General features: G+C 42.9%; 1 protein-coding gene across 2 annotated transcripts in view; it reads right to left on the reverse strand.

Annotated features, from left to right (window-relative positions):
* Positions 1 to 19,867, reverse strand: part of camkk1a (calcium/calmodulin-dependent protein kinase kinase 1, alpha a) — a 63,215-nt gene that overhangs the window by 22,849 nt on the left and 20,499 nt on the right. For both annotated transcript variants that reach the window (XM_079355201.1, XM_079355202.1), the window contains exons 2-6: positions 13,544 to 13,992; positions 7,901 to 7,948; positions 7,060 to 7,113; positions 2,328 to 2,379; positions 1,392 to 1,525 (exon numbers count right to left, since the gene is read on the reverse strand). In XM_079355201.1, the coding sequence (XP_079211327.1) occupies positions 1,392 to 1,525; positions 2,328 to 2,379; positions 7,060 to 7,113; positions 7,901 to 7,948; positions 13,544 to 13,873 (618 nt within the window). In that variant the 5' untranslated portion in view covers positions 13,874 to 13,992. The remainder of the gene's footprint in view (positions 1 to 1,391; positions 1,526 to 2,327; positions 2,380 to 7,059; positions 7,114 to 7,900; positions 7,949 to 13,543; positions 13,993 to 19,867) is intronic.

A 19,867-nucleotide genomic window follows, 5' to 3' on the forward strand; every position in this document is an offset into this window, starting at 1 on the left:
CTTCAAATGGACTCTCATTTTTAACAAACAACCGCCTCTGCAGAGAGCGACAGTCTATCCTTCTTTAAACGTCCCCAGCTCAGTTTGAGAGCACCGTTTGCCGTGAAGAAGAATCCTTTCACAGAATGCTTTGTGGGCTTTTTTAAAAAAAATTCTGAAGAATATAACCTTGACATCATCCGTTTCCAGTGACAGAAGTGTGATGAAAGATGTCTTGAAGGTAAAGCCTATCTTATTTTCACTGACCGGGGTCATCCACCTTTTGTGTGGGACACAAATGGATGTGAGGAATGGACAAAGCATGATCCAGGGCGCACATGAGATGAGATGGAGCGATAACGCCTGATCATGACCACAAAGGTTAATTAACCTGTTGGGAAAGTGTACATGCTTTAATCACAGCGAGGAAGAGACAATTTCCTGCTGCAAGAAACCATTTTTCATTTAACCTAGAATACAGAGTGAGCATATTTTCAAACAGGGAATCTGTCATTCTTAGCACAAACCCACATGTATGAGCTCTTGAGATGAGTGGATTTTTTTAAATCAGTGCATCTTTCAACTGCACGGAACAACAACGACACCGAAGATGAACTAAAACCTTGTTTAAAAAATGTCACAATAAAACACAAGTCAACATGAAACACAAGGATGTAATGGAACATATTCAGTTAACTGTAAATCAGATTGCTGACCTGCACTGGTCACACACGGCGCCCTCCTCCTGAGCAGCTCATTTAAGTTGGTTATCACTGACCTTTGCCTCACTGAAGTAAATCACAAGAACGCTAGTATCAGCCGTTGGCGGCTGAAAATAGAATCTTGCAGTTTGTACAAAAAGCAGCATATTCATCGCCTGGTAATTTTCTGGTAAGGAGGCTGTAACTGTCCATAAGTAGTGTATCTTTGGAAAAATGACATGACTCGGGACACGGAGCTTGAGATTGGGATGATCCAGGTCAAACCAGTAGGCATGGAAACTCTACATTAATACTGACAAAAAGCAAACTTATCTTTTCGTGTTAAACATGCAAATGCTAACCTGTGTAGCAGGTACAATGTTTACCATGTTAAGGATTAGCAAAGGCTAATATTTACGAATAGTGTATAGAGCATTGTTTGCTTTCTGTGCTCATGATTCGAGTTTGCCAAAGGCATTAATGTGACAGTAATTAGTAAGTAACTAGAATTTCACATTCAGTCACTTCAACAAGCACAAAGGAGAAACTTTTAAAATACCCTTTAAGTTTCAGACAAGTAAATATGAACATAGATGAAAGGGCAAATATCTGAATCCCTTATCATGTCTTGTTTTATTGTTGTACAGGACATAGTCTAGACCAACAACAGGACAAATGTACATTGACATTGATTCTTTATGTTAGTCTCACCTCCACCAGCTTAACAATGTTGACATGGTCCAGTTTTTTAAGGATGGCGATCTCTTGATAAACCCTCTCCAGGGGTCCGAGGATCTTCGGCTGCTCTCCCTGTGCTGCTTTGGGTCCTCTCGGAGGTGGGCGACCTGCAAACCCAAACAACAAACAATTTCAGTTTAACACAGTGTTGATACATCAAGTGGCAAACACAAGGACAAAGAGGGATTGTTATTCTTCTGTGTCTTTCTCAGTCCTTTGCACTCAAATTGAAACTAGTGCGGGTGATTTAACTTATTTTGTAACTGACAAATTCTGTATTTTTCTGGCATTCAAACATGAAAAACAATCATGGCAGTGTTTGTGGCTGAGATTATTTTACTCCCAATTTAACAGCCTTCCTAAGCACTGATACACAGTGAATTTTGAAAATGGCCAAATACAGTATGTCTCTTCTAAAAAGGGTTTCTCTGTGGCAGATTTTCTCTTGTCTTACTGACTTTGTTAGGTCTCAATGTTCCACAATCCCTTATTGTTGATTATTATTATTGATTATTCAAAAAAATAGCATCCCAAATTCTGATTTAATAAAATGTCAGTCAAAAGACACACTCCCTTATGTTTCTCTAACACAAATTCGTCTCTAGTCTGACTACAAACACCCCAATGATGTGAAAAGTCCATCCTCTCTGTCTTCTGCCTGCTCCACTTTTCAGAAAATGTGTGCTCAAACAGCCCATTTGGAAATTTTCCTTTATGACATCACAAAGGGCAGTAACCCCTCCCCCAGGTGGGTGACACTCCCACAGCTAGACAGCCCAGATGGAACAAAACAAACATGTCCAAAAAGCACTTCTTAGACATTTTGACATATTTTTGAGCACCACTGGTTTAAAGCAAAGCCATTTTTCTCCATTTCTAATTCTAAACTATAAACTGAGAAGGACTTACGTGGAAAACCACACTGCTTCATCAGCTTCTTCTTGGACACCACCTTCATGGCCTAGGAAAGTGGAGAAAAAACAAACTACAGTTACAAGAACATATACATGACATCAATATAATAAATGTTCAGTATAAAGGAAGAATGTGCAACTTCTTGATCCAGTAGATGTCGCCCTTGAGCCCCACCATGAAACCAAAAACGACTGCTGCTCCTCTCGACTCCCGTTAGCACCAAAGAGTTTTCAAACGTAAACACCATCATTGAAGCGCAGGCAGCAGACAAAACTGTTGTCTGCTCGAGCTGCAATCGCCTGTCCTGCATTGCTGTGATAGCATGCTAACGTTAGCACACTTTAAATCAACTCATAGCTTCATTTTTCATGTAAAATGACACAGAATAACTGTGACTATTTAGGTACTTAACCAATCAGATTCTGTTAAGACCTTTATCGATCCATCATCATGCTGCTGCCATGTTTTTTGAAATCTTTTTCCCTCTCTTTCACGGTCAGTTTGCTGAATTCACGTTCATCTTCATGGTAAATGGTTTTGAGCCTGTATATTTCTTTTCCAGTCTTCTTATGACTCAAATGCAGGTCACACCTACACGTTCACTCATTGATTGCAGAGGCTGCTGTGTAAAGTGACCATCAGTATTAACTCATCCATTCATACACTTTCATTCTCGGAGTAACGGGAGAAACTTAAATTAAGTGTCTTGCCCAGGGACACATCGTATGTGACTGCAGGAGCTGAGGAACTTATCCTGAACCCTTCTGGTTGACAGACGAACGACTCTACCACTGATCCACAGCTGCCCTCATGTTCATGTTGTCACATCATGTTCACTTTGGCAGTGGTAGTAGTAGCACATGTCCGATTCCACACACAAATTGGGAAACGTCCTCTCTATTCCTTCCGGCGATGTCAGGACACACTAGTGCAGCAGAAAACAAACCGATTATTTAAACACATCCTCTGGTAATCATCCAGGAAGTTTATCACAGTGTCCATGCTTGAAACAATATCTCCTTCCCATCGTCAGCATCCCTCACAGCTGCTGGACGGTTGCATTCTGCTTTACGTTCAGTCTCACAGTCATGCTATGCACACGTCTGCCGCCTCAGCCCCACAGGTGGGAAATCATCATGGTGCGACATGATAATAAAAGGGGAAGACGCTAGGGTGTCTTTCTCATCTTCTGTGTTACCATTGCTCCACTTACATATTTTCTCTTTTAACAAACGTGTAAATAAATAACTGTTTAGTCATTATTTAGTCTGTCCTAATTGAATCAAGATGACCAAAGAAAACAGTTAATGTTGGACTCCAGCTTAAACTTCCCGAGACACAATTCTGGGTATTAAGTTTAAATTTTATATTAAGGCAAGTAGTGTGAGGAAACAAAAAATCATAATGATGTGTGGTTTAAGTTAACCGAGAGAGAAGACACATTTGCATGTGTTTTTTGTAAAGATAGGGTTGTTGTCCACACCACACTAACAGAGACCAAGACACACCTGAGACCAGAGTGCTCCGAGACAAGACCAGGACATTGAGGGATTGAGACCGAGTCAAGACCTTGACCATATCTCTAAAAAATCATCACTATGTGTCTCTTGCTTAGACCGTAACACCAGGAAAGTTGCAGCTGTAACCAGGTGATAAAACTCAAACTACAAATGAATTAAAGTGATTATTGGTTCTGCTAGACAGGTGCTTTCCTCCTCATCACAGACATGATGTGGAAAAAAGGCAAGTCAGCGATGGTCTTGATTTAAAATCCTGAGGCCGAGACAAGAACGAATAAAAATGCTTTAGAAACCTTCAAAAAGTGTTCAAGAGTGATTTCGACTACAACACCAGACAAAGATCATCAGACTTCGTCCCTCACATCAAATCCAAAACACACGTCTAAACTGTTACACGAACAGCAAACATCTAAAGATGTTTCATAATGAAACTACACTAGGCTCTTTTCAACAGTGAACATGAGCGTCTTCTGTCCAAAGACTTTCCTATCGATGAGTGCTTTCTTTGTGGGCCATTACATTTGTGCATACTGTACGTGGGCTCGGGCTGCAGCTGCTCCACGTTCAAGAATCCAATCCATTTAGTCTGAAACCAACTCAGATTGCCAGGAAATGGAATCAGCCATCCATGCATTCATTACTTATCTCCTCCCATGATTCCATTTTTCATTACTATCAGTCAGCTTGTAACAACCCTGCAGTCTGTCCAGTTTGACATATGCAGGGCGGCTGTTGCTCAGTGGTAGAGGCGGACGTCTTTCAACGGGGAGGTTTGGGTTTGATCCCCAACTCCTGCAGACACACGGACGATGTGTCTGTACGATGTGTCCTTCATCAGTGGCGTATGAATATATGTGAATAGGATTGACAAATACTGACACCTTAAAAAGTAGCCTCTACCAGAGGTGTGTGAATGTGTAGGTGTGACCTGCGATGTGAAAAGTCTATGAGAAGTCAAAGGACTCAAAATTAAATGTACAAGCTTGAGTCCATTTACCATTTATATGCAGAGAAAACATGGAAGCTTTACATATTCCGAACACACAGACATCCGACAGCTTAAGGAGGATCAAGAATGGTTTGCTCTGGATTTATCTTTATCCATGGATTTCATGTTTGGGATTCTTTGGTTTAAGATCGAGTGATTCTGAAAGACAGAACATCTCGGAGGGTCCATTTGAGTGTGGAAATAGACCTCCATCTACATACGGATGACATTGACGTTTTTCAGATATCTTAAATCAAGCTTCCACCTCCCTCAGATGACATGATTTTTCCTCTTCTCGGTAGAAAAAATGAGTGAGAAATGGATCCACTGCTTTTTGTTTGTTTAACTTGATTGACAAAATGTGTTGTTATCGTACTTTATTGCAATCAGTGCTCTCAACTGTGTGCCTTAACAGCCAGAGGAAATGCTCCGTTTCTTTTCTCTTGAATTTTCTTCTTCATTTGAAGTACAAATGAGCATTGAAAATAAGTGTGGAGAATATTGTTATATTAAACCAGAGGCCTGCAGAGGATGTTAGAGAAACAGGCGCTCACAGTGAGAAGCTTTTTCATTTAAAGACAGTTTTCCTCAAATTAATAAAATATAGACTTATTCTAAAGTAAAGCTGCTCCATCATCACTTTTCGGCCTCCATACAAATGAGCTGGAATAATGGTTAGGGTTACTGTCCTCTGGCTGGATTCTCATGGTTTGGGTTTGTTTTGGTTGACTCGGGATGATTCTGGGCGGAACTGGTGTGTTTCCTTCAGCCAATGACAATGCAGAGGTGAGTTAAGGCTGGTTCACACGGCAGGATTTTAACATTTTCGGCCGATTTCCCAAACTTTGGAGACCACACACATGGCGATAAATAATCAGAGGTTTTACAGTTTTGGTCGTACAGTGTGTGGTGTGCGGCCACACTGCAACATCAACACACCACACACGAACTGATTTCAATCGCGAACATCGGGGCCAAAATCGGCGTAATTCAGTGAAGTACAATTCAGTGATTGGATGCAAGTCAACCTGACGAATATGACGGACGTGAACATAGCGGCAAAGAAGAGAAGATGTTATCACAGTGATGTGACGCTTGGCATTTTGCAGCACTATGATTACATCAGCTAGTTCCCAAATGAGGTTAAAGCTTGTGCTGTCTGTTTTCTCTCTCTCCGGTCACTGGTAAGTATACTGACCCGGCGACACGCGACGGGTACACGACGGGTCTTAAATACCAATTGTATGTGCAGGAGATATACCTGAGCAGCCATTAGTATACCTTTGTGGCCCGCCTTGGTGAGAGACACTACACTTCATGTCATGTCAACATATCTGCACACCCCACCACTCTGAGAAGTACTGCCTTCACAAATCCACAGTCTGACTAAACATAACAAGTGCGTTTACTGGAGGAAAGCTGAAACATCCGTGAATATTATCCTGGCATGCTCCGTGTCAGCTCAGTTACTAAGAGTCATGGATGTGCTGTGTGACTGAGCAGCTCTGCAGGTAGACATTATTTAAAGCAGCATGTCATTATTCCACTCCAGGATAAAGGTGGAAATATGCTCTGTCTTGTAATAACATTTCGCCCGCGTCCCCACATTTGTTATTTAACATTCTGCTTCAGCCTGTTTTCATACTGCATCGTGTCGGGCTCCTGCTGGCTCCAGATCAATAGTAGATCTTAAAACCATGCAGAGTTGGCAGCTTATGTCGTCATGACTCATCCAAACACTCACACTGTTGTTATTGGACAGAGCAGCTAAGGTATGTTCAAACATAAAAATGGCTTACATCTGCAGCGGCTGAGTTTACCGAGCTGCTACAGAAACAAATCACCTTGATGGAAAGTGAAATGACCTCATCTGAGCTGGGCTGAGTCTCCCTGATGAACTGACCTCAAAGCAGCTCTGCATAAAGAATCAGCAGCACCGCTTTGAAGACAGATAATAAAGCCATGGACGGACTTTCCAGAACGCTCCGCTGTGGCACCAGAAGTCATTTTAATTTCCAAGTTTCTTTCCCGAGGAGAATGATGCAATATGAAGGGAGGGAACTTGTAACTTGCAGAAGAAAAAAAAAAAATCAATAGCACTGTCGAGAGCTTTTCTGTCGAGACAAAAGAGGCTGAGAGGACTGATGCTGAGTGACAGCGCGGCCGCAATTTGAGTCCGTAATCAGAAAGAAAATGAAAAATGATTGCAGAGACTTACGTAATGTTTGTCATCGTCCTCGTTGTAGGCGAGTTTGACCACACCATAGGAGCCCTGCAACACACCAACAAACAGATTATTTACATTATTCCATAGTAAGTTATTGGTATGTTTACAACTTTTACTACAGATGTGTCTGTTTACATCTTAAGTCCACTTAAACCTTCTTTTGTATCTAACTTTGTAATTTTGTATTTTAACTTGCATCTTGACACTTTATTCTTTTGTTGACACTTTATCTTTGGTGACATTTTTGGTATAGCTGCACTGTTGTTCATTTACTGCTCTGTGTGCCTATAAATTACCCCCAGGGGACAAATAAAGTTTTTTGAATGAAGTGGAATTGAAAAATAAATTAAATAAACAGGGTGATGAGCAGAGCGGCTGAGGGAGTTTGTTCAAACTCCTGAAGCCTCACTTTGAGAACAGACAGCAGCTCCACGCTAACAGAGGCTGCATGAAGGCACAAACACATTTACGTATTTTGTCTGGCAGCAGAGAAAGGCTCGTCCCTCACACTTAAAACAGACACACAGTTTTGTGCGCGCACACACAAACAGACACACACACACACAATCTCTGAATTGTATCCTACTGCATTTTGCAGATTGCAACATCTTTTTCGTTTAAAAGCTTAATAGCAAATCTTACAAAGTTAACATGCTAAACAGAGATCACCATTGTTAGCATAACCTGATCACAGGGTTTGTGTGCATGCTGGGAATTATTCCGTTGTCCAATATTTACCCTTCAAAGTTCAATTGATCAAAGGGTCAATTTTCTCTGCCACAATTTCCCGCTCGAGAACTGAGCAGAGGAAATCAGAAGACGACAGACTCACCTTTCCAATCTCACTTTTCAGCTTGTACTGGTTTAACTGGATACAGTCCTGTGAGAGAGGGTGAAGAGGATGGAGACATCAACATCACAGAGGCCATTATGAATCTTTTATCTTAAGGTTGACGCTTAAAATATGTTTCCCTCGTATAAAGAAGTTCATATCTCAACCATCCATGAATAGATTTTTACCCTTCATTTACAAATCACCACAGTGGAAGATACCTCCCACATTTCCTGCGTTGTTGGAGAAGCTCCAGGAGAACCAGGCTTTCATTTTCTAAAGCAAAGACAGACAGGAGCACCTCTGGAACACAACGTTCCTGCTAAGTGTGTGTGTGTGTGTGTGTGTGTGTGTGTGTGTGTGTGTGTGTGTGTGTGTGTGTGTGTGTGTGTGTGTGTGTGTAAACGTGTTTCAAGTCATTTCTTCCTGAGATGTTGGCAATGATTCAGTCTGTACTTTCTGTTTACTGTCTGAAAATCCATTAGAGTGCTACTGCTTAAATGGCTGATTTTCAGTTCCATAGCAACCACCCGCTACAGCAGAGTCAGCCAGGGGCATGGGGGAGGAGAGGCGACCACATCAGGAGGGGGGGGGTTAACAGGGGGGAGCAGAGACGAGAAAGTCAATGAGCTTGAACTGAGCATTTTAAGTGTGAATAGGGAGGAAAAATGGATTTAAGCAAGTCTTTTATTGGCGTTAAGAGGGCGTTAGCTTATGTGCAGGAGCCGGACCTGTGCCTGAGGCTTGATGCTGTTTGCAGGATGAGAGGAGGCAATAGATGTAACAAAGCAGAAAGTGTGGCACCTTCTCACTGCGCAGGGCAGGACTCCATCCACCACCAGGCAGGATATTTTAGAAGTATAGACCCTTACATAATACTCCTGGTTATGCAGCTGGTTCTGAACGTTGCTTTTTGTTGCTGCAGGAGATGTGAGGGTGATGCTGTCGGGTTTCACACTGTGAAGTACTGTGAGCAGGGATTCAATCAAAGTGTAACAGAAAGAATAGTAAATGGGAGTTTTATGTAGTTCAAGAAGCAAGTGATGGAATGAAAAAAAAAAAAGATTTCTTTGATTGAACGGAGAAACATGAAAAGAATAGGAAAATAGCACTGCAAAGGATAAAGAGGAAGTGAATTGAGGAGAATCAAAAGAAAAGACTATCAAGAGGGATTGTGTGAAAGGACTTCCACAGTCTCCCTGCACATGCTCAGTGGGCGCTGCATTGCAGTTAACACTCTGTCAGGACTAATGGATAGAGAGGGCCATGCAGAAAGCCTTAAACACATCTGCCTCTCATGCACGCGCACGCTCAAATGCTTCCATGGGCCTCAGTAAATCTCAAAAGGGCTGTTGGGGTCATTCTGTCACGGGAGACTTTAATTTGACGTTAACTCTGCAGCTTCCCTCCTCTCGAGTCCCTTCACTTTTCTCTTCATGTCCTGCATCCTGCACCAAGCACTCCATCTTTTACTCAGAACCTAATCAATACGCGTGCAGAAGTTATATAAATCACAGCCACCGTGGCGTTCTAAAGCAATATCAATTCATTTTCAGGATAGGTGAAGAGCACGTCTGCCTCAGGAAGTACGCATTAAGGAGGGGAGCCTGTGCTTGATGAGATTTTAAACCTGTAAATGTAAAATCACTTCCCCAACCTGTCGTTTTTAAACGGAGGTGGATAAAGAAGAAGAATCCATGTTGCACATAGTTGTATTATGAGCTGTTATAAATGGAAGCACGGAGCAGTCTTTACTTTAATTATTTAATTATGGAATAATAAATGAACACACTCTCAGTATGTGTGTCAAGTTACAACTTTAGGTGCCAAAGATGGAAAAGGACATCCGTTAACACACTAATGTGCAGCCAATATTAATCTGTGCTTATAGGACGAATGTGGGCTCTTTTTGATCCAGTAGATGTCGCTCTTGAGCACCAGCATGAAACCAACACCGCCGCTATTCTGAAGCGTCCACTCCTCCCGAGACACATCTCCCACCCCTCTCCACTCACGTTCAAACAAAAGGAGTTTAGACCAAGAAGTGGACAACATTGTGCTTTGCTTGAGCAGCAACTGCCTATATCCTGTATTGTTGTGTTAGCGTGCTAATGTTAGCACATTTTGGTTAGCTCGTAGCTTCACCTTGCATATAAATTGACATGAAATGACTGTGAACTTAACATGCTTTTTGTGACATCCAAATAATCAGTGAGTATGTTCTTCTTCTTCTCTCTAGTCCTTGACTAAACCATCTTTTAAACACAAGGGGAGGAGCCGGCTGTTCATGTAAACACGGCTCTGACAACAACACAACCAGCCGGACTCGAGCTTCTCCCTCATTGTAGACAGTCGCTTCTAGGGGTCTGTTGGGACCCTAGGCAAACTTTCACTGGAGGCCCTCCTAACCAGCGTCCACTATTCATTTTAGAGTAATAATGCAAGTAACACTTAGCAGGGCATTGAGAGAAAGTGCTGTCAGATGGGGCCCCATTAGGGAAGTTACCTCCTGTCATTGCGTGGGGGGGGGCGCTACTGGCCTGAGGCCCCAAGCAGTTCACCTGCCTTGCCTGTTGACAAGCAGCGCCTCTGACAGTCATGACTCAGAGAAATATTGATTGTATTCATGTATCAAATGTTTCATAGTTCTCCTTTGAGAAGCTGCCAAATGTCTGCGTTTTCAAACATCCTTTACAGCTTATTCTCATTTATACTCAGCCATACGTATTAGATAGAGTATGAAGATGCAGCTTACAACATCCTTTTTTTCGACTCAAGCTCCCTTAAAAGAATTATAAACTGGAGCTCTAATAGTGAATGCTCACAGTTCACATTGTTAACACTGTCAGTTTAGCGGTACAGGAAGCAGAGACACTGAATACAAAGTGGCCTCGAGTACGGACACAAGCAGAGACAGCTCTCATCAGGGAAGAGCGGCAAAAATCAATTTTGCAAAATGACCCTGCCAAGTGTGCTCTGATTTGGTTTCCTTTCTGCCTTAATCTTACTTTTGAATATTTATTTCCTCACTCTGACCACGCAATCTGACCACATAAGAGGAAAGACCGAAGTGAGAAACAATCCTTCTTAATCTATCCTCCTTCAGAGGTTGTGTTCTCATTGATTGCGTCTTATCTTAAAGGTTGCTCACCAATATGGAACCGTCTCTCTTTCCATCCAATTAGGTGTATACTGTAGTGCAAAAAGAAACCAGTAGTTGTTAAAAAGGTTATCGTGTGTCTCCGGGGTGTACCGGTGCACAGCAGTGAAACCTTTTGTTCTTCAGCTACCAGCCCTGATTTTCATGTTCAGTCCTGACAGAACGGCAGGCTGTTTAGATCTTCCTCTTTGCTCGCACTGCACACTGACCACACTTCTTATTCTGCCATTGTACAAAAATGGGATCCCATTATATAAGACCAGAGGATGTTAGGAACTATGATTAATTTATGACTACTGGTGTTGGCTGAAGAAATGCAGAAGAGAGCCAAAGCTGCATCGAAAGCACCCTGGCACATGTAGGCACTGCGGGCATCGCACGGTAACCTTCTCAGTCGGCAGAGCTGACACAGAAGTGTTGCATCAAATGATGACATTAACCATCAAAGCTGACTGGACATTCCCATATCAAACTGACAAAAGGTATTGGTTGTCGTGTTGCCCTTTAAAAATCCCCTTTCACAGCAATGACACCAATGTGTTTAAAACATGTTTGTCCGGACAGGAAACAGACAGGTTTTTAAAAGACGATAAATAATTCTTTGGGAGGACTGTCCACAAGATATTTCAATCCTTATGAAGTAGGCGTGTCATTAATGCTCACAAGAGACAAAGAATTATCATTTTGTTTACAAAGCAGATTTAATGACAGAGAATAAGTGCTATGAGAAACTCAGCTGAGAGAATTAGAGGAGAGAGAAACTGGAGATGTGAGGGTCGCCTACGATTCATTTAAAGCTTCAGTATACTGCAAGCTGTATGCAGTTTTACCTGAATATGGGATTTCACAGTTTTATGATCAATAATGGGAGAGGGGGATTTATACTCTCTCTCTCTATCTGTCTCTTCCTCTCTCTCTATCTTGCTCGCCCTCTGCTGTGTCATGCTGTAGCTGTTGGAGCAGGAAAATGGGAGCAACATGAAACCCCCTTTTCATGGTAGAGTGATGGAGCTGCAGCTCCGTTTGCAGACAGGAAGGACACAATGACAGGTCTGCCGGTCTGTGGCAGCAGCCTGTTAAATCTACAGGGGTTCCACATCCTGGCAGATATCATGAATTTTTAATATTCACTCTGAAAGAAGAAAATGGGAGGCTTCAGGAGTCACCCGGCGCCACAGGGTACTCTCGAGTTTTCTTGGAAACACAAACGTTGGGATGTTTTTCTAGCTCCCTAAGCTGGGTACGCGTGCGTTCATTTTTAAAGTTGATGTGTTTGAAAAATGATAATCGGAACATTAACTTAAAGTTAATTTGGTGTCCAATAACATAATTCTTGTTGACTTGAATCCAGCTCCACCAACTCAAATCAGCTGAGCTCATTTACTCCCAACTCTTTGAAGAGGCGAGACTGCCGACCCCGTTATCATCTCTTTTTTTACTGACACCTCTGAATCATGTAATGCTGTCCATGGATGGAAGAGAAAGTTCTGAATTCCACTCAGGCTCTTATTGGCTGAAGTAGCAGCCTAGGAACAGCAAATGGGAAGTCCAGATTGGTCTAATGGGGTGTCAATCAAAAGTTAAAGAGGAGGAGAGTAGAGATAGTGGTTGGAGGCGATGGACAAGGGGGGAGAAAGCACAGTCCCCCAGAAGTGGTGGTTGGGGGACCCCTCATTTTTCTGGTTTACCCAGTAACAAAATCCTACCCAGAATGCATTTCAAGTCTGTCAGAACATAAATGCTCTCATGTTGCAGCATTCATCTGCCTACAGTGCGTTCAGTATAACCGTGTACCCTCTGTACATATGTGACCGCAGCTCTGATAATGATGCACGAGAGATATGTTCCACGATGGGTGCTAATGAGAGACTAGTGTGCACAGCTGCTCCCGCTCGCGCCTTCTTTTCATGTTGCACACCCGTCCTTCTACTCCTCTTACTTTGGTGATAATGAAGAGGCAGGAGCTGCATTTACAGTGACCACTGCTTTCATGAGCACAATGGAGCAGCTTTCCCTCTCTCTCTTTGTGCTGAACTCCCCGCTATGATACCACCTGTCACACCCAACTGCAGAGATGCATCAGCCAACTGTCCTCATTTGAAAATGAACATTTTAGGAGAACATTTCTGGTTTTTATTAACTTTCTCTGAACTCCACTTCCCAGACATTTCATACGATCAGTTTACGTATCGACAGCTTTTTGTCGGACATCTGTGACAAAAGCCTTTTCAGTAATGCAATGCTGGGGATGCCGGTGGCGCAGTGGTTAGTGAGCGTGTCCCCATATATGGCGGCTATAGTCCTCAACGCGGGGACGGGTTCGAATCCAGCCTGTGGCTCCTTTCCCGCATGTCAATCCCCACTCTCTCTCTCCCTGATTTCCATCTCTGTCCTATCTCTCTAATAAAGGCACAACAAGCATCACAAAAATAAATAATGTGATGCTTATTAGTAAAAATAAAGCAAACAGATTGCTTCCTTACCTGAGAGTCTGAGATGGACACACGTTTAGACTCCACCGTGGGTCTGCGTGCCACACGAGGGGAGGTGTGTGGGTACCCTCCTCCAGAGCCTGACATGTAAGTGCCTTTCTCCTGCAGAGACAACTTTCTCCCAGTCAGGTGAGGCCGTAGCGGATGAGTCCTCCTGCTTGGAGCCCCGTCCCTCTGACCCCTGCCATTCTTAACGCCGTTTGTAGACGAGCCGTCCGAGTCTTTTGTCGTCATGGCTGCCAGTGTGTCTGTGAGACTGCTGGGCTGTGAGTCTGGGTCTGGGCCCAGCCTCTCACACACAGGGTCACCGCTCATAGCCATGGTCGGTGAGGAGGTGGGAGGAGCCGGAGCAGGTGGATGAAAGAGTACTGGACAGCTCCCAGCAGCATCAACGTGACCTGGGCCAGCCTGTGGCCGCCACGTTCAGGGTCCCAGCAAAACTGCAAGACAGGAAGAAAGGCTGTGACGTTCATATTTTTAATATGGCTCAGATTTGTCATTAGAAAATATGAGTAATGTCTTCATCAATTTTCTGACAACAAGCTAAAAACAAACGTGGCGATCTGCGTTACATTTCCCGAGATAACAATCTAAGCTATGTGTCCACCTCGGGGTTTTTTTTCTCAGTGCCAGCGTGTTTTTTGAGCAGCCACCTGGATGAAAAGCACAGTGTTTTTTTTTTTTTACAAGCCCTCTAATGTTTTTGTGCAGCCGGTCCAAGCGATATTATGAAAATCTATCAACTTTTCTGAAAGGCGCTCTTACCAAATGCACAATATTCCCTATATGTTAGCCTCCTAAGGATTGTGTCTTGCATCCACATCCTTTTTGCTCCGTGTCGGATTGGTTAAAAAACTCCAAATGTAAAACATGCAGTAAAAGGCCACAGAGCCGTGTCGGTCATACAGCGGCCGTTGTCAACACACTGTCGTCATAGAGACAGAACAAACGTGCAGCACTTTTCTTCTCAGCGCACGAACGTTTCATGCAAACACTCACGATAACACAGCCAGCGCTTTTCTGCCCGGAAAAAAATACAAGACGGACACGGTGCCTTAGATGACCTTTTAGCATGCTGATGAGGATTATAAATGAGGGAATATTATAGACTCTTTTCTGTGTTATATTAGAACATTTGCTAAACATGTACATTCAACCTGTAGCAAACAAACTGGTCCAGAGGTTGGATTAATAATCTATCAGAAGAAGACACGCGTACACGCACGCTCAAACAGGACTCATTGGACTTGCACTGATGGAGATGTCAACGTGAGGGGCTGCACATGTAATCCATGTGTATGTTACATCAGGGGAAGTGAATCAGGGGTAGTAACACAAAGAAATACAGAAACCTGTGTGCGTTGCGGGTCCTTTCAAACTCCGTTGGACAAGTAGAATATTTTAAGGAGCAGAAAAGAACAGTCTGGCTGCATTGAATCACAAAAGAACAACTGTTAGATCGAAGGAACATGACTCATCGGTAACCTGCCTCTGACTATGCACACTGTGCACACCCATACTGCTCGCACACTTGTGTTATCATCACACAAACACACACTAAGACACAAAATAAGAAATATAATAAAGAAGTGCTTGGATCGAATCACAAGCTGTGTCCATGTCGACCTGATCGATAAACGAACAAGCAGCTCCGAGCAGTTGGGGATTTACTGCCTTGCTCAAGGGCATCTCGACGTTGATGTGAACTGGCACCTCTCCATTAACCGATCTCTATTTTAATACTTGGCATGTACTTCAACTGCCAGCCCTCCGATTCTCAAGCCAAGTCCCCACACACTGAGCTTCTAAACCACTCAGTGTTCGGCTTTTTTTTGTTACGCTGGTCGCTCCTCTACACTGAGAGCAGTCAAACACCACTCTGCTCGCAAGAAGCTTAGAACCACAATGCATGATGGTAGATATTACTTGGAGAGTGACCATTGTTTTTTACACAACTTTTCACAATGCATTGTGGGATACGATAAGTACACTATAAGGAATGATAATGCTCACTCAGACACCACCAAAACATGTTGTGTTCCCTCTACAGTGAGGAGTGACTTTGTTTTCTGACATCACGTCCAGTCAATGAGCATGTCGACGTCTGTCAAACAGATGACTCTCTTACTGAACAAACACTCTTTGGGATTATTGATTACTGACCCACTGCTGTAACGTAGCCTCCAGCCGCAGGACAGTGTAGACAGCAGCCTCTGATTGGTCAAGTTTACCACACACACACACACACACACACACACACACACACACACACACACACACACACACACACACACACACACACACACACACACACACACACACACACACACACACACACACACACACACACACACACACACACACACACACACACACACACACACACACACACACACACACACACACACACACACACACACACACACACACACACACACACACACACACACACACACACACCTCTCTCAGGTTGTTTTCTGGTGGGCCAAGTTATCTACAGTAAACTAAGAAATTGAAATTACGGTTCCTCTGACAAGACCCAGCACACAGGCTGCAGAGTTAATTATGTTTTATGCCGTTGGCCATGACTCCCTGCTTCCCCATCGAATGCACGTAGAATGACTGACACACACACACACACACACACACTATGAAGTTATTATGTGAGAACAGTGCATGTACGAGACATTTAGTGGGATTGTTGTTTTGTACCTTTCCCCTTTTATCTTCTATAAGAATCAAACCCGAGGCAGATAGCGACAGAGAGGAATATCAAAGCTGCCTGATACGTATAGTTCAGCTTTTGTTCTGCAGATGAAAGAACACAGAAATGCAAAGTGAGCCTGTGAACAGCGATCTAGAGGAAAGGCCACTTTGCTCCCCTCGTCCTGACACAGTGTTAGTGGAACAGAGGGAATCAAGAGGGATCAATGAGGTGACTGTTTTCTCCCCTGGAGGATCTGCCTGTAGGTCTGTTTGTAAAAGAAACAATGGAACCAACTTCAAAGTCAGCTCTGTTGGTGTTCACTACAACAGGTGGTCAGTAAATTAGGCCATGTTGAGCTATTCATGAAGTGTGTCAGGTAGGTAGAGCTTCATATTCAAAAATAACACAGTGTTCCACTTTGTTCAGGTGGGTCACACTCATTCATGCACTTTAACTACCTGGGCTCCATATGGACCTCAGGGTTGGATGCTAACATCCTTCTAGGGACAAGCTCATAAACGGCGCTTCAGGACTAGCCAGCAGCTGGCGGTGACGGACTTACTCCAGAGACTTCCTGTCTCATTCATAGAATTGTTTACATTCTGGCTGGAGGATGCCAGATTGAAATAGACTTGAAAGTCAAAGTACGAAAGCAAATGTGAGCTGGAGCTACATTAAGATACATCGTGTCGGTCTGTTTGCTGCATAAACTGTCAATATGAATAGAGGAGGCCTGAGGGATGTCACCCCTCCAGTCCTGCAGGGGGCTCTGGAGTTTCATTGATGGCTCCATGATACACCTTTACCGCCTGTCAGTCAGGTCAGGAATATGGTTTAGCACATAAACTCACCAACATGGTTTAAGAGGACCCTAATAAAAATCAAAAGGAGTTATTATTACTCTTAATCCTTTCAGAAATTAATTGCTTATTTCAGGGATTCAACTTGCCTTAAAACTCTCCAACTTCTGCACCAAATACGAATGAAATGAACATGCGATTCGTACAAAATGGCTCCACAGCGCCCCCTGAACTGCAGCCCCGGAAGTGCGTTTAGATTTAATTACATCCCAGCCACACAAAGCTGTTAAATTACAAATATATCCATGTATTCATACAGGAATAATGGCTGATCATGAGGCAGGAAAATCAGCCACTCATTACACACATTTACACAGACGCACATACACACCTAACCCATCACTTGCCTTCAATTTGCATATCCCAGATAACTGATATTCAATCTATGTAAATTGTTAGTACAGGAAATAACCTTTTGGCTGTCACGGCAGGGAGGGGGGGGGGGGGGGGGGGGGGGGGGGGTTGTAATGTGTGATTTCTCTGACTCATTCCAGAAACAAAGAGGAACTGTCATATTTTTCTAATTCTCATCAAATCAGTAATTATCAGTCTCTCGAAACAGGTTCACTCTACATTGCAGCAGCGCTGAATTCAATGCCTTGTGCTAACAATATCCTGCTACAGGTGGGAGGCAGAGGAGCAGCAGAGGTCTGCTCATTCATTTCTGCTGCTCGGAGACTTTCACTGTTTCAGGAACCACATTTGTTTTCACACTGAGAACGTTTTATTTCATATCGGTTCTCATTATTTTTGTCTGTTTCAGGTGAAACACATATTTGAGATGAACTGTAAAACCTTTGGCCTCTCTGTTATACAGCTGTAACATAATAGGACACAATCGCACAAGCTCTACCTCTGTATGCCGTAAATGCTGCAAATGATTACCTCAAACCGATGTCGTTTGCTAAAGCACACGCAGTGTATTATTCACTGTCAATGCTTCACCAAACTTCTACACAATTAAAATGTTGTTGCTGCTGCAGAGCTGATCCAATTATTAACCTATGAGTAGTGAGATACAAAAAGGGAACATGGATCGCCAGATATCGCACACTATGTACAAAGGCTACAGTCCTGGTTGAGATGATCAAATTCAGAAGTATCGGGCGTTTAGTTCATGCTCTGTCCTGTCCAGGATAAAGCCATTCGCACAGAGGATGTGCCAAAAGCTAAGCACACACACCAGCAAACATCACAGGAGAACTACAAGATAACACGGGATTGCTCACTGCGGGATCTCCTGGCTTCTGAAGGTTTTATAAACATTTATTGAACTTTTTCACAATTTCTTTGATTGTTGGTTTGCTTTTATGAGCATTTCTTCTATCTATTTTGTGTGTAGTTTTGTGTGTGAGTTAGCAGAGTTAGTCGAGTGTGTGTGTGTGTGTGTGTGTGTGTGTGTGTGTGGGGGGGGGGGGGGGGCGCTGTGTAATCTGAGCAATAACCTTATTTTAACTTCATGTTTTATCTGTTACAGTTTCCACATGCTGCATTTGGACGCCAACAAATATGAATCTGATTTGTTTCTCATCGCTGCCAAGATTGAGAAAGCAATTCCTGATATGTATTTTTAAATCTTGTGAGTCATTTAAAAGAAGGAATAAAACACTAGGATGATACTTTACAAATACTCAAAACTGTAATCAAGAAAATAATCTAATGATTCTTCATAATCTATGTAAAATTTGGGAACAGCACGGAACATATTTAAATAAGGCATATTTGGAGATGCTCACATTGTGCTGCTAATGGAAGCAATTAGGAAGATTGATGCTTTTGTCAACAAAACATGAAACTGCAAGCTCCAACATTTGACTGAAAGTGATTGTACAAAATCTTTATTTAATTAGGGAAACAAAAACAGGGAGAAAAAATAAAGGAAAACAGCCAGCGCCTGAATGTGAAGGCTCTTAAATTTCTGCCATTTTTCATTAGTTAAGCTGGAAAGAAGCTTCGGCCGCCAATTAGAGGAGGAGGACCGAGTGGGCAGAGACGGTGAACATATGAATCCATCTGGCTCCATTAGTAAACCACTTTCACCCTTCACCCGGCTGCTATTTGTCTCTGTCAACATTCTGTTGAGAGCACAAAGCAAATCGAGAGACGCAAGGCCAAAAGTAAATGAAATCCTGGAAAAGAAGAAAAACAGAAAAGGGCAAAAAGCTTTTACTAATGCACCAAAAAGGCATACATTTATCAAGTGCTCTATAATGATGTTTCCTTTTTAAAGTGTTTTTCTACTTCCTCGAAGGTCATCTGGTAAAGCATATATTCCTCAAAAGGAAGGATGTGCGATTTTTTTGGAGCCCTTAGGCGTCAGCATGAAACTAAAGCAAAAGAGTTTGGCGCAAGTGGGGGACAACATTTGCTCGATGTGCAATCAGCTGTGTCCTGCATTGTTGTGTTAGCAGGCTAATATTAGCGCTCTTTAGTTAGCTCGTAGCTTCACTCTGCATAAATAAAATTGTCACAGCACGAGTGTCATCTATAAACTCTTACGTGACATCCAAATAATCAGCGAGTATGTTCTTCTTCTTCGGCCGCCCCGTCCATGTAAACACAGTTCTGACAACAACACAGACAGCGGGACTCCAGCTTCTCCCTTGCTGTAGACTCTCATGAATCAAAGAGACATTTACACAGGATATAGAGGATTTCTGTTGTTTCTATGTGTAATGTTTCGCATTCTTCCTTTAAGACATGGAAGCTCTGCACATGCAAACATCACATGAATAAGTCCATAAGGTT

This window comes from Symphodus melops (assembly GCF_947650265.1).
Source record: "Symphodus melops genome assembly, chromosome: 11".
Taxonomy (NCBI): domain Eukaryota; kingdom Metazoa; phylum Chordata; class Actinopteri; order Labriformes; family Labridae; genus Symphodus; species Symphodus melops.